The sequence below is a fragment of the Geotrypetes seraphini genome, chromosome 3 (assembly GCF_902459505.1).
Source record: "Geotrypetes seraphini chromosome 3, aGeoSer1.1, whole genome shotgun sequence".
Taxonomy (NCBI): domain Eukaryota; kingdom Metazoa; phylum Chordata; class Amphibia; order Gymnophiona; family Dermophiidae; genus Geotrypetes; species Geotrypetes seraphini.
Genome location: NC_047086.1, coordinates 48310411 through 48326256, shown reverse-complemented (window position 1 = coordinate 48326256; position 15846 = coordinate 48310411). Strand labels below are relative to the sequence as shown.

Here is a 15846-nt window from a genome sequence, read left to right as displayed (position 1 = left end):
GTTTTTATTTATTTTTCTTCCATTAGACAGAGAGTGAGTGGGATTCGAACCAGCAACATTAGGATAGAAGGGTATAGGTTTAACCCGTGTGCTACAGAGTGAGCTAGCAAGCTGCAGAGCAATTGTAAAACTGGGTCTTATAGGCATTGTAAGGAAGTCTACTTTTGAGCATAGTTTAGGCTTCAGACAGACCTGAGTTCTATTGACGGAACTTAGGCACAGTTTGGATGTCCTTAATGCGACCGGCTAAATAGCGATCTGGGTTTCTATTTTTGCTTTATTAAGCTCAAAATACATTTAATAAGGCACCACATAAATGGGGCACATCAATGCAAAGATATTGCATGCAAAACATTTTATTTTTCTGGGCAAATAGCAATTAGATTGAAGCACAGCACATGAAAAACATAGCTTTAGTTTTCTTGCTAAAAAGCTACCCTTTTTTTCCTGATTAAACAGTGATCCAATCATTCTTGAAAGCAAAGAAAGCACATGACGCCTAAGTATCAATTATCACTTGCTAAGATCCTTAATTGGCTCATTAACTAATTACATTGGACGCATAAAGCACGCCTAACTTTAGGCATGACTTAGGCGCCCTTTATAGAATCATGGCCTTAGTCTAACCCTATATGGCTCATCTATTGTTCTTAAAGATATTTTAAAGTAAATAGATATACCAAACAAACCCCCCTCTTTTATTAAGCTGCACTATTGTTTTATAGCGTGGGCAGGTAAGGTAAATACTCCAATGCTCGTAGTGAGTATTGGAGCATTTACTGCGCCAGTCCGCACAAAAAAATCTCTAGCGCAGCTTGATAAAGGGGGTCGAAAGACACTTAACAGTATCCGTAAGGCTTATGTATCACAAAAACTTACCCACTCGAACTTTCACCTCCAGTGTTTTTTCCATGGTTGAGACTGGTTCACTGGCTGTCAGTTCTTTCATTGCAAACACATTTATCTGATACTCTGTGTCCGGAGAAAGATCTTTGACGTTTAGACTGGTAATTTGAGGGCCTACGTTCAATGCATGCTGTTTACTTTCTGGTATCATTGGGATGAGTTGAACCCTGTAGCCTGTTACTTGGCTAGGAGATGCATTCCAGTTTATCCTCATAGATTTTGCTTGGATTTCTGTGACTTCTAAGTTTGAAGGAGCCTCTACCACTAAAAATTTGAATACGAGAAAGAAAATATTAATCAAACAGTATAAGGACCACAGAGTGCAGTTCAAAAGAGGCAGGGCAAACAAAGATTCATATCTAGGAGAGGACTGAATAAGCTGTACTTAAAGGCCACAACCTCTAATGCAAATATAAAATATAAATATTCCAGCTGATGAGGACCCCAAGCTATGTCAGCTGAGGACTTCCACTGAAGGTGACTGGGGGTCACTTTTTCCAAGCTTGGCAGGCAGCAGAGGCATCCCTGAGTCACAGATGCTGGCACCTCAATGGCTCAGGAATGCAGCCAGTGACTGCTGCATTTGGTGGAGGGACGTTCTGGCCACCTTTGGAGGAGGTCCTCAGCTGGCGGTACTTGGGGATTCCCAACAGCCACAGCAAGGGTCAGCAAGTATTTCAGCACTGGAGAAATAAAACCAGAAATGTATTTCCTTTTCTTTTGAACACAATACATAGACTCTGCTATATACATTTCCCAAAGCTAACATATTTCAGTCAATACATTCCTTTATTACCTTTGCTGACTGGAGATTTATTTTTCCATCAAGTTGGTCCCAGTTTCTCTTTTTTCCACTTTCCCGTCTTCTGCAAATTCTTCTGTTCCTCCTACCACGGTCCAGCATTTCTCCCTCTTTCTTACCTCCTCCCATTGTACAGCATCCTCACTCCCTTCTGTCCTGGATCAATCTCCCTCTTTTTCCCCTCCCCCCCCCCTCCTGCACAGTATTTCTTTCTCTCTCCTCTACCTCCATGTGCATTCCTCTCTCTCTCTCTCTCTCACTGTCCACCATCTCTCTTTTTCTTGTTTCCTCACTTGCTGCAAAGAGAGCTGGGAAATAGAGAGATGGATTTAGGGTGCATCTCTCCCATCCCCTCTACTGCCACATCCAGCATTTTTCCTCTCTCACTCCCTGGACCATGTGCAGCATCTTTCATCCCTGCCCATCAGCCCCATGCCCAACATTTCTATTTCTATCACCTCTTCAGCACCATGCCACATCTCTCCCTCCATTCTCTCCACCACTATGTCCGACATTCCTCCCTCTTGCATCTCTTTCAATCTGTCCCACTGTTCCCTTTTCACCACCATAACATTTCTCCCTCTCACCTTTCTCTTTCCCTTGCATCTGTACCTCACTCCTTTCCCTCACTATGCCCATAAATTCTCCTCTTTCTTCCATTCCCCATGTGCACCATCTCTTTTTCCCTCTCCCTAACACACATACCCAACAATTTCCCCTTTCAATTTCCTCCCCCACATAAACATTTCTTTCCCTCCCTCCATCCTATGTCCCAAGTTCGTGCCCCCTTCCTTTCTCCCTTCCCTGTCTCAAGTTCATACCCCCTCCCTTCCTTCTGTGTCCAAACGTGCTCCCTCCTTCCCTTCTGTGCCCCAAGTTCGTGCCCCTCCCATGTCCCAACACGTTCCCTTCTTTATCCCAAGTTCATGCCCCCTATCTCTGCCTTCCTTGGTCCAACACACACGCTCTCTCTTGCTCCCTCTCTTCTTTCTGTGGCCCAACTACTTCGGTGCCCCCCCTCCTGCAAGACTGTACTGGAGCCATCCAGGTCAGCCGCCTCCTTCTTGCCTTCCAGCCGCAGTTCTTCGCAGGGCCACAGGCCCTGCATGCTGCACTTGGCAGACCCGGAAGTCTACCCTCTGAGGTCAGCTCTGACATTGGAGGAAAGGCTTCTGGGTCGGCTACGGATGGCATGCTAGGAACTCTACACGCTGCTTTGTGGAGGGGCAAGCGCAGATGGAGGACGTGAAATGGAGGCGTACTAAAGTATTTGAGCCTCTCGAGGTGTCTCCAACCCTGCGAGATCCCTGTGACCCCCGGGGGTTCTCATGGAGTCCCCCCACTCCAAGGGGTCCCCCACGGTATCCCCATAGGTTCCATGGGATTCCCGTTGTCCCCGTTCCCATGCAGCTCTGTACATATTATATGTAGGTACTTTTTCTGTCCCTAGTGGGCTCACAATCTAAGGTGTGTTTTTGTACCTGGGGCAATGGAGGGTTAAGTGAAGGAGCTGCAGTGGAAATCAACCCCAGTTCCCCAGGATCTCAGCCCACTACAATAACCATCAGGCTACTCCTCCATCTCAGTTCCGATATGAACATCCTCTCTAGAACACCACTCTATAACAAATCAGCTCTGCACAAAACATCTTACCTTCTTCACCACTAATAAGTTCATTTAGCTGTTCATCCACTCCTGAGCACACCTGAGAGATGATTTCATTCTGAATATCCACAATTGCATCAAAATTGGCCACATTGAAAACGTGTTTCAGGGAAGGTAAAGACGCCATTTGCTTGAGTTCCCTGGCATCTGCTGATTTGATTCCTAGAAAGGCATTGACAGTGATTAAAATTGGAGCATGCCCTTGGGGAAAACAAGCCTGCCTGGACATCTCTAGTGAATTTCATGAGTCGTGAATATAAATACAGTGAAACGAGGGATTTCTCTTAGAATGCTGTCATTTGACCGCCATTTTCTTCTCTGACAGTTGCATAGTTCTTCATAGATTTTTTAAAAATAATTAACTTGCACAATGGTCAGCTGTACCGTGTAGACAGGCAAAAGAACACCTCGCCTTGGGAATGGACAGAACAACAGAAGGCAAGGGAGATGTCCTTTCAACCAATGAAAAAAGTCTTTATTTGAAAATATGGACCATATTTTCGAATAAAGACTTTGTCATTGGTTGAAAGGATGTCTCCCTTGCCTTCTGTTGTTCCAGTTGTACACTGTGTAGTCATTAATGTGAACCAGATTCAGGGTTTTGGTTTCTTTCATTGTCATGCAGTCACATTATCAGGAAAAATTGAATCTATGAGGGGTTTTATGTCATTTGGTTAGTTTCCAGCTGTATAGAATTTTGGGTTTTTTTTGCATTGCATTGCATCCTGTGCTGCTAGCCATAATATAGCATCACCTTTAGTGTATGAAATGCAATTGACTGACTAAGTAAACTACTAGCCCATCTAGTCTGCCCAGTGCCTCTGTTCTTACTGCCAACAATACATCTCAGATGTTACCATCCTTATCTTATGTCATAATATTTTGTATTCCACCACCTTGGACAGATGAGTATACCAGAGCCCCACTTGGACCCTCACATTCCCATATCTCCCATGTCCAATAAAGAGCCATAATAATTTAAATATCCAGTAATTTAAGTATAGTCATTTCCCAAAGATGCAGCATCTATGAGCACTTGTGTTTCCATCAAGTTTCATAGTCTTTCAAACCAAGCCAGCTGTTGGTCAGATTCCATCATCCCACACTGATCGAAATAGCTATCGTTACTAAAGAGTCTCCAGGGTACCCTACACAGCCTGCTACATAGGTAATCTGAGTTTCCACTATAGCTTCTAGATTTCTTGCAGCCTACCAAACAGACCCAGTTGCTAATTGATTCTACCAGGAACTCAGCTGCGTTATTTTTTCCACTAAGACTTCTAAGCGTTCAGATTAATTGATTTGCCATTCATTCTGGAAGGGCCAACATTCCTTGGTAAGTCAATCTAATATAATACTATAAACACATCCTTGCCTTTTTCCTCTATCTTCCTTCTAAGAGACTTATATCATGTCCTATCATTCTCAAAATTTCTTTCCCTTGGAACAAGTTGGCATCTTCTGCCCTATTGATGTATTTTATGCTCTTAATGTTGTAATCATATATCCTCTGTTTTGCTTCTCCTTTAAGGGACAAGTTGTTATGAAAAATAAGGAGATATATGTAATAGGATGGGATATTTATTGTTGTGCATTACTGGGTATAATAAAATGTTTAAAGTATTTGAGGAAGAAGGATGGGGGGAGGGACAGATTTCATGTCAGATTAATTGTATTATCAAAAAGGGATGTATAATTATATATAAATTTGGAAGGAATATTTTATTGATATGGAAAAGGGTGGGAGGTGGGGGGGGAATAAAAACATGTATAATAATATTGTTTAAGAATGCCAAGTGTGCTATGTAAATTAATTGTAATAATACTGTACACTTGTTGAAAGAAATAAAAAGGAATAAAGATTTTTAAAAAAAAAAAAAGGGACAAATTTTTAGATTTCTAAATCTCATCTCATAGGGCTTCTAATGCAGACCCTGCATCATTGTGTAGCTCTTTTCAGGACTGCACCTCATCTCAATTAATATCCTTTCAATACCATGGCCTCCAAAACACAAAAACATAAGAATAGCCTTACTGGATCAGACCAAAGGTCCATCAAACCCAGTAGCCCATTCTCACAGTGGCCTATCCAGGTCCCTAGTAACTGGCCAAAACCCAAACAGTAGCAACATTCCAGCATCTCAAAGAATAGCAAGATTCCGGAATCACAATGAGAGCAACATTCCAGAGCTCAGATTATGATTCCACAGTGCCTCAGAGACAACCTCATCAGTGATGTTACAATGGCTTAAATGTCTTATACTTGGCTCATGTAAGAACATAAGAATAGCCTTACTGGGTCAGACCAAAGGTCCATCAAGCCCAGTAGCCTGTTCTCATGGTGGCCAATCCAGGACCCTAGTACCTGGCCAAAACCCAAGGAGTAGCAACATTCCATGCTACTGATCCAAGGCAAGCAGTGGCTTTCCCCATGTCTTTCTCAATGACTGACTATGGACTTTTCCTCTAGGAAATTGTCCAAACTTTTCTTAAAACCAGCTACGCTATCTGCTGGTACCAAAACCTCTGGCATTGCGTGGCAGAGCTTAACCAATCTCTGAGCGAAAAAATATTTCCTCCTGTTGGTTTTCAAAGTGTTTCCCTGTAACACTGTGATACTGTAATACTCAAGGTAGGGGGTCCCACTAACACCCAGTACAATAGTATAACCATCTCATTATATATCTAGATTTCAAAAAAGCCTTTGACAAGGTACCCCATGAACGCCTACTTAGGAAACTGAAGAACCATGGGGTGGAAGGAGACGTACATAGATGGATCAGAAACCGGTTGGCGGGTAGGAAACAGAGGATAGGAGTGAAGAGTCACTACTCGGACTGGAGGAGGGTCACGAGTGGTGTCCCACAGGGCTAGGTGCTCGGGCCGCTAATATTTAATATATTTATAAATGATCTAGAAATAGGGACGAAGTGTGAGGTAATAAAATTTGTGGACGACACCAAACTATTTAGTGGAGCTCGGACTAAAGAGGACTGCGAAGAATTGCAAAGGGACTTGAACAAACTAGGGGAATGGGCAACGAGATGGTAGATGAAGTTCAACATTGAGAAATGTAAAGTACTACATGTGGGAAGCAGAAACCCGAGGTACAGCTATACGATGGGAGGGATGTTATTGAAGGAGAGTACCCAAGAAAGGGACTTGGGAATAATGGTGGGCATGACAATGAAGCCGACGGCACAGTGCGAAGTGGCCGCTAAGAGAGCAAATAGAATGCTAAGTATAATCAAAGTACAACAGAAGTTATCCTGCCGTTGTATCGGGCGATGGTGCATCTGGAGTACTGTGTCTAATATTGGTCGCCATATCTTAAGAAGGATATGGCGTTACTCGAGAGGGTTCAGAGGAGAGCAACACGTCTGATAAAAGGTATGGAAAATCTTTCATACGCTGAGAGATTGGAGAAACTGGGACTCTTTTCCCTGGAGAAGAGGAGACTTAGAGGGGATATGATAGAGACTTACAAGATCATAAAGAGCATAGAGAGAGTGGAGAGGGACAAATTCTTCAAACTTTCGAATAATAAAAGAACAAGAGGGCACTCGGAAAAGTTGAAAGGGAACAGATTCAAAACGAATGCTAGGAGGTTCTTCTTTACCCAACGTGTGGTGGACACCTGGAATGAGCTTCAAGAGGGCGTAATAAGGCAGAGTACGGTACTGGGGTTCAAGAAAGGATTGGACAATTTCCTGCTGGAAAAGGGGATAGAGGGGTATAGATAGAGGATTACTGCACAGGTCCTGGACCTGTTGGGCCACCGCGTGAGCAGACTGCTGTGCACGATGGACCTCAGGTCTGACCCAGCGGAGGCATTGCTTATATTCTTATGTTATCTACTAGCTAGGGCTTTTTTCCATTGTTTGATAAAAATGATCCTTGGTTCCCAAGTATTAATAAAAGAGCTCAGGCTTTGCACACTCAGTGATGCCTTTTCATGGATTCTGTTGCTGATTGCAAAGGGCCTGGCTACTATAGGGTGGATCCCCTCAGTAATCACCCCACTCCTGAAGAATGACCTGGGATTTGAGTACTGGCACCATTTTTGCTAGAAAAAAAATGCACTGCTACTAGCTTTACTTCTCTCTACATACCCTAGCTCTTCTTCTGCCCCGGCAACTATCTTGTTGCACTGTTTTCCTACCTTGAAATTAGGGCAGTTGGACAATTAAAATTTTTAATTGTAATTCATTTCATGATTTAAAAAATTAATCTTGTGTTAACTGTATTTCTGACATCTCCTCCAACCCCACCCTCAGCAGTCTGGCATGCTCTCTCTCTTCCTTCCCTCCTCCCCCTCCAGCCATTTTTCAAGCTTGCCTGTGTTGCAGGCAGTGCCCACAATGCAAACAGGTTTCCCCCCACCAATTCCAAGAGCCTTCTTGCACCAGAGTCCTGCTCTCTAGGAAACAGGAAATTGCATCAGAGGAGGTGGGACAAAGCTGCAGGAAGGCTCTTAGGGCCGGTGGAGGAAGCCTGCTTGCATTGCAGGTGCTGCCCATGACACAGGCAAGTTTTTTAAATGGCTAGAGGGATTGGCAGGAGGTCCTGCATTATATGCGTAGTGTGCTCCATCTTGCCCTGGCTGGTTCTCCTGAACAATTGGTATTAGATCTTCCTGGGGCCTTTGGGACGTTGGGAGGAGCGCACCGACTTTTGTGTCGGAAGCTCAGTCTGGTGGCCCGGAAGGGCATTTTGAAATGCTGGACTTCTGCAGTGCCTCCTGGGTTTTGGCAATGGCGTGCATTAATTGGCCTGTTGGGAAGCCAGAGATGCGACAGGGTCTCGTAAAAAGGGGCAGCTTTTTTTGAAAATTTGGGACCCGTATATTCAGCAGTTGCATCACAAGGGTCGCAGTCTTCTTTTGAATGTTTTGGGTGAGGTGTAGTCTGGATGGTGGGCCTTGGGGAGGGTAAAGCTATATTTCCCAGTTATGAGGGATGGTATGCGGGATGGGAGTTGGCTATTTACTTGTTTGAGGGATGGGGGTTGGGGGGAGTCAGTAGTACTTGTGGAATGGGGAGTAGGGTGGTCTGCGGGGAGGGGGGTTGGTCTTTGGTCTGCTCCTATAGAGTGTGGGAATTATCAGAGTATAGATTCCCAGTTTGTATTGGCCTGGTGGTCACGCAGGTCCGGGGCTAGTCCTTCTATTTTGGTGGAAGTGGGAGTTCGGGGGGAGGATTGGGGTACTTGGTTTGTGTTGTCATTTGCCTATGTTTTTGCTTTGCAAAATTTCAATAAAAATGTTTCAACACTAAATGGCTAGAGGGGGAAGAGGGTAGGGAGAGAGATAACTGCCGGTCCACCATGGAGGGGGTGGAGGTTGGGGTACAGTGCCAACCTGGGATGTTTATTCATTGTGATTTTAATTTTTAATTGCGCAGAAAATGAATGTGTTCATTGTGTTAGTTAACAGGATAAATCAAAAGCCCTATTTGCAATAGTAAATATCCTTTTAGGACTCTCACTAGCACCAGTATCTTCCTGGTTCCAGGTCCATAACAACAGTGTGGCGAGGAAGTAAATACCATTCTGCTATGCCATTACCTGCTGGGTGGCTGCAGTAGCTCTGTTTGCTCTAATATAAAGGAAAGAGCCCTAGAGTATATGTAGTAGATTAGAGATTGTTGTTGTCAAAAGCAGTGCTTTGGTTTAAGACTCAGTCTTTGAGGTTAGTTTGTGCACTGTGAGAAGCCTCCTGAGTTCTAAACTAGTGTCTTGCGTGAAATGCAGGTGGAAAAGCCAGAGATTTCACTCACCCTTTTTATCTGACTGCTGAAGTAAAGAGTGAAATTGGGAGATTGACCCACAAGCTAAAGAAAGGAGAAGAGAAAGAGATGCACCAATCTAGAGCATAGTTATTGGAGGAGATATTGTAGGGAAAGATCCCTTTTTTGACAGCCTGTGTCAGTAGCGTTCCTGGCTTGCTCCAGGCAGTAGGGGGAGTGCATGAAGCGGTTGCAGGACTGCGGTCCGCAAGTATGCAGCCTCCGGCTTTGCCAGTCCCCACCCCAGAACAGGAAATTGGAGTCAGAGGGGACAGAGGCTGGCAGAGTTGACAGCCACGCACATGTGGACCGCAGCCCTGCAAACATTCTCCCTCTCCCCCCCCCCCCCACAACTCCCTGCACCTGGGGCAGATAGCCCCACCTTTGGTACATTAGAGGTCTGTGTGGCAGAGGATCTAACAGGATAGGCTGTGAAGTTTTATACAGAGGCGATTACCCAGAAACCTCTGAGGCTAAAGCTTTTCAGCTGGAGAAGAGACGGCTCAGGGGAGATATGATAGAGGTCTATAAAATACCAAGTAGAGTGGAATGGTTAGATGTGAATTGCTTGTTTACTCTTGCCAAAAATACTAGGATTAGGGGGCATGCAATAAAGTTACTAAGTGGTACATTCAAAACAAACCGGATAAAATATTTATTTGCTCAATGCGTAAATCTGGAATTTGTTGCCAGAGAATGTTGTAAAAACAGCTTAGAAGGAGGGTTATAAAAAGGTTTGGATAACTTCCTAAAAGAACAAACTTTATTTAGATTAAGAAAGCAAGATCATGTGACCAGACGTTGTACTGGTTGAGACTGGGATATCGGATTCGTTATAAATTGTTGTTGATGGTGTACCGTTGTATACACAATCAGGCACCGAAATACCTAGTTTCAAGTTTATTTCAAAATTTACTATACCGCCCACTCGAACCTTCTGGGCGGTGTACAAAATACCTTAATATTATACCGATTTAAAAATAATTTAGGCTAAAACAGACCAGGGGGAGAAAAAAAATCCCAAAAAATGATTTAGAGACACGAACGAACAGGAACAAAAGGGAAGAAGGGATTGGAAATTACAATTGATAGAAAAAGAGAAAACACTTAAAGGGAAGAACAAAAGGTTGGGGAAATTGAATAGAAACATTGCTTAAAAGTAAATCTAAGTCTAAGTTGTCCTGAAAAGGACAGTTTAGGTTACAAAGGCTTCTTGGAAAAGAAATGTTTTTAACGTGACCTTAAACTTGTTCAATGTTGTATTTTCCCGCAAGTAGTTGGGTATGTTGTTCCAGAGAAAAGGAGGGAAATTTCATGGGGACTCCAGAAAGTAGTTCTTCACCGAGAGGGTGGTCGATCATTGGAATGAACTCCCACGGCAGGTGATTGAGGCCAACAGCGTGGCAGATTTCAAAAATAAATGGGATATTCATGTGGGATCTCTAATGAGGTAAGGGCAGGAGGTTGGTGAGCAAACTCATGGGGGAAGGGTCACTGGAGTGGGCAGACTTGATGGGCTTTGGCCCTTTTCTGCCGTCATTTTTTCTATGTTTCTATGTTTCTAACCGAAAAAATTTGTATTCCTCATAGTACTGATCTGTTTCAATGAGGAAACGATAAGAAGATTCTGCGCAGTGGATCGTAGGGACCTAACTTGAGTATGAGGGATAAGCATTCTGCCATATGTGCCGCAGCGCATGTTGCGTTCAGTGAATCAGGATGACTTATACATCCTGACAGTGAAGCAGCTGAGATTGAAAGTGGCCAGAGTCAGTATGTTTTTGTGTAGAGGTCCCCAAGAATGGAATAATCTTCCTCGATATATATGTCAACAGACAAAATTAAGTAGTTTCAAAAAACTGTTAAAAAAGACATCTTTTCTGTAAGATGAAAAACGGGAGCTGAATTATATGTATTTTGTGTAAGCGCTGGACGCTGTATGAAATGTACATGATTATTGGCACTGCTATTATGTATGTGTTTTGATTGTCGATGCTGTTGTTGTGTATGTGTATCATCAGGCTGCTTTAATGCGTTTCTGCTATAGCCTAGTTACACATGTTAATTGCGCATTAAGGGCTTAACATCCTTTAGAAAAAGGGCCACTATAGGGCCTTGTCATAAAAACTTTATATGGACTCTTAAGACAGGAGGGAGCCCACTGAGGAATGGGGGGGGATGAGAAAAGGAAATATTTGATATGGGGGATTTCAGAGCCAGCTCAAAGGTATCTGACACCCTAGGGAAACCTTCAGCTTTGTGCTCCCTCTTCCCTGGGGATTGCTCAGTACCCCCTTGTACCCCCTTGTAGTCCAGTATCTCTCCCTTCATTTCCCTAATTTCCCTAGTCCAACATCTCCCCTTTCCTTCCCTAACATCCACCCATAGCCCCTCATCTTTACTTCCCTCCCTCTGTGATCCAGTATTTTTCCTTCCCTTCCTTACCCATACATCCAGAATTCCCCTCCCTAATCCCCCTATAGTCCAACATCACCCCTTTCCTTTCCTACCTTACCCCCCAAGTGGTCAGCATCCGCCTGCCCCTCCCTATCCTTCCCCCAAAGATAAGCAGCATTCTTCCTTTCTACTCCATACCCCTTCCATTCAGTATCTTCTGTCTCCCTCCTTACTCCCATCCTGTGTTCAGCATCTTTCCTCTTCTTCCTTGCCCTCATCACTGTTGCCCTACCTCTTCTTTGACCCAAGCTAATGTCACAGGTAGACAGCACCAGCATGGGACCTTTAAACCCAGGCCCCCATGCAATTACAGTGTTCCCCCGTGAATTTGCAGTCCGCGGTCCTGGTCATTTGCGGTATTTTCTGTCTACAAAGGGGAAGCAGGAGGGGGCAGCTGGAGGGCCGGCGAGTGATGGAAATCACTCGCAGTATGCTCCGACTGCCTCTTCCGGTACTAAAGTCGGGCCTCACCAATCAGGAGCTGCATCTCAAAGCATACCGCAAGTGATTTCCTTCACTCGCCGGCGCTCCAGCTGTCCTCTCCTGCCTCCCCAGACAAAAAACTGTATTCGTGGTTTTTTGATATTCACGGGGGTTCCTGGAACAGAACCCCCGCGAATATCGGGGGAGTACTGTACTGCTATGTTGTACCCCCTTCTGACACAGGAGTTCCTGTTGGAGAAAGGGCAGTGTGTAGCAGTGCTAGAGCATGGGTTGTGTTTAAAGGTCCTGTGTCAGCACTGACTCTGCTTGAAATATTGATCCATGATATTAGAAGAAGCAGTATTCTATATATTACTCACTGATTTATCCCTGGAAAAGCAGAGACTCAGAGGAGACATGATAGAGACCTTCAAGATCATGAAGAGCATAGAGAAGGTAGAAAGGGACAGATTTTTTAGCCTACTGGGAACCACTAGAACAAGGGGGCACTCAGAGAAATTGAAAGAGGACAGGTTTAGAACCAATGCTAGGAAGTTCTTTTTCACTCAGAGGGTGGTGGACACCTGGAACGCGCTGCCGGAGGTTGTGATAAGACAGAGTACACTACAGGGTTTTAAAGAAGGATTGGATAAATTCCTGAAAGATAGGGGGATTGAAGGATACAGATAGAGGTAGAGATGGGATATAGATAGAGACCAAGGGGGATTTACGGGTTCAGACAAAGATCACCGTACAGGTCATGGGCCTGATGGGCCGCCGCGGGTGCGGACTGCTGGGCGCAATGGACCTGTGGTCTGACCCAGCGGAGGCAATTTCTTATGTTCTTATTTCCTAGCTCTGTTATTTGAGTTTCATGCTCATTCATTTTAACTGCTGTATCAGAGGAGAACTGGCACAATTTCAAAACAGTATTTTGCAAAGAAGACTCAATTCTATTAACAGCTAACCATACATCATTTAAAGTGACTACTTTATCTTTACGAAGAACACTAACCATGTGTGTGTGGGAGTACTGAAGGGAACAGGAGATGCTATTCTTTGGCCATGATGCTGCTTTCAAGTGTTGCCGCCCAAGTCCACCTATTGATTGGTCCAGCCAAGGGGGAGTGAAAGTGAGAGAGACTGAGTGACGGCAGGTTTTGAGGAATGAGAGAAGCAGAAGAAACTGAGTGGGGAGCTTGACTGCTGCAAATGATGAAGGAGATTGAAAGTGCGTGGCTGCCATGAATCTCAGGGATTGAAATACACTAATTTTTAATTTGTAATAATAAAGCCAGGCAAAATGTGTAATACACCCAAAATGTGCCTAAAATTTAATTCTGCAACATGGAATTTTAGTGCCACTCCAAAGTCCCTAATTGACTTGAAAATAGACACCTAAAAGTATAATTTAGAAACCCTCGAATCAGAATCCCTATATTTAATTGACTCAAGGTCTCCTCCCTGTTTTATGGACATCAGTATCTTATCCCTCATTATATACCACTCCCTAGGATTTCTGCATAAATAACTGCAATTTTTTTTTTAATTGAATCTTAACTGTAAAGCATTCAAACACTTTTCAGTCTTTCTTGAATCACATCTAATTCCATCTAATCTCTCAGGTATGTCCTCTATGTTGTAAATCCTTGCCTCTTTCTTACTGATCCTTCTCAGGTATCACTCAGAAATATGTTGAAAAAGGGCAGGTATCAGAACCAGTACTTGATATGCTCCACGCATTGCTTTCCTTTCCTCAAACTGAATGCTATATACCACCATGTTAACTCCTATCCCTCAATTCTCCACCATAGGGCCCACCCCCCAAGTTGTTCATAGTGCACTTTAGAATTTTGTCAATATACATCAGATATTGTACCATGCATCTCCTACTGTTCTGCATGGGTTTTTTTGAAATCTGTCGGCCCAGATGGAGTTTGAGATCGGAAAATAGTATGAAATTATGTTTGGGTGGTAGGATGACAATTTCTCATTCTAGGATTGGCGAGGCAATGTTGTCAGTGGGGGGGGGGGGGGGGGTGCAAAGCTTTGGAATGCCTTGCCAGAATTTCTGCGATTATGCACTGCTAGATTAGGTTTTTAAGAAAATGTTGAAGACGCGACTGTTCGTAAGCACCTTCTTATGTTAAGATTTTATGTAAAATATGTACCTGCTGATGTTTTATCAGATTGATGAGTTGGGAGTACTTGTAGACAAGACAATGAAGCCGTCCGCGCAATGCGCGGTGGTAGCGAAAAGGGCGAAAGGGCTAGGAATGATTAAGAAGGGGATCACAACAGATCGGAGATGGTTATCATACCGCTGTACCGGGCCATGGTGTGCCCCCACTTGCAATACTGCTTCCAACACTGGTCACCATACATGAAAAAGGACATAGTACTACTCAAAAGGGTCTAGAGAAGAGCGACAAAAATGGTTAAGGGACTGGAGGAGTTGCCGTACAATGAGAGGCTAGAGAAACTGGGCCTCTTCTCCCTTGAGAAGAGGAGACTGAGAGGGGACATGATCGAAACATTCAAGATATTGAAGGGAATTGACTTAGTAGAGAAAGAGAGATTGTTCACCCTCTCCAAGGTGGAGAGAACGAGAGGAATTGTTATCTAGATTTCGGAGTACTGTATGTCTATCGATATGTGTTAACTAAATGTTTGAAATATCATACATGTTTTGCAACCCTCATGAACATACTGTTAAAAAAGTGTACTTTTTCTGTTTTCCTCTGTTATTTTCCTCATAACGTTTAATAAAAATATTTGACCTAAAAAAAAGGGGATAGACCCCGTACAAATGTAAGGAAGTTCTTCTTCACCCAGAGAATGGTAGAAATCTGGAAAGCTCTTCCAGAGGCTGTTATAGGGGAAAGCACCCTACAGGGATTCAAAAAAAGGTTAGATAAGTTCCTGCTGGACCAGAACATAAGCAGGTAAGGCTAGACTCTAGTAGGGCACTGGTCTTTGAACTAAGAGCCACCACATGAGCGGACTGCTGGGCACGATGGACCAATGGTCTGACCTAGCAGCGGCAAATCTTATGTTCTTATTTGTATGTATTGTTCATTATTTATGATTGTGGCTATGTAAACCGTATAGGTAATATAGGGTATATACATTTTTTTAATAAATAAATTTAAGAGTCTCCTATCCAGCACAATATCAAGAGCTTTGCTGAAACCCAACTACACTACATCCAGCACCCATCCCTCATCCATTTAGTTAGACACACAATCAAAGAAATTGATCAGATTTATTGGACATAATCTCCTTATTGCTTCAGATCCTGCAACCTGCTGAAGTCAAGGTGCTTCGCCATGTGTTCCTTCAAGAGTCTCCATTTTCCCACCACCAGTGAGATTAGCAGTACCGTATTTTCACGCATATAACGCGCGCGTTATACACGGTTTTTACAAACCGTGCATAACCTTGCGCGTTATACACGTGAGCGCGTTTTACAAAATTTTTTTTACATAGTTCCCCCCCCGACGTCCGATTCACCCCCCCACAGGACCGCTCGCACCCCCACCCCGAAGGACCGCTCGTATGCACCCGCACCCCCACCCCGAAGGACCACTCACACGCGCTCCCACCCGCACCCACACCCCCACCCTGAAGGACCGCTCGCACCCCCACAGCCTCCCGACCCCCCCCCCCCCCCGCTCATCATGTAGAAGCTCCTACCGGTGTCCTGCTGCTTCCTCTTGGCGGTCCCGGCCCTTCTGTGAGCCCTGCGTCTGCGCTGCTTCGTCTTCCGGCGGTCCCGCCCTTTCTCTGACATCATACCCGTGTGCG

At 44.2% G+C, this 15846-nt stretch overlaps 1 protein-coding gene across 3 annotated transcripts in view; it reads right to left on the bottom strand.

The window, feature by feature from the left end:
* The window catches only part of COL12A1 (collagen type XII alpha 1 chain), a 413394-nt gene that overhangs the window by 333308 nt on the left and 64240 nt on the right, over positions 1-15846 (bottom strand). For 2 of the 3 annotated variants that reach the window (XM_033936132.1, XM_033936135.1), the window contains exons 8-9: positions 3362-3535; positions 880-1170 (exon numbers count right to left, since the gene is read on the bottom strand). The exons of the other annotated variant lie outside the window; for it this stretch is intronic. In XM_033936132.1, the coding sequence (XP_033792023.1) occupies positions 880-1170; positions 3362-3535 (465 nt within the window). The remainder of the gene's footprint in view (positions 1-879; positions 1171-3361; positions 3536-15846) is intronic. 3 annotated transcript variants of the gene reach the window in all.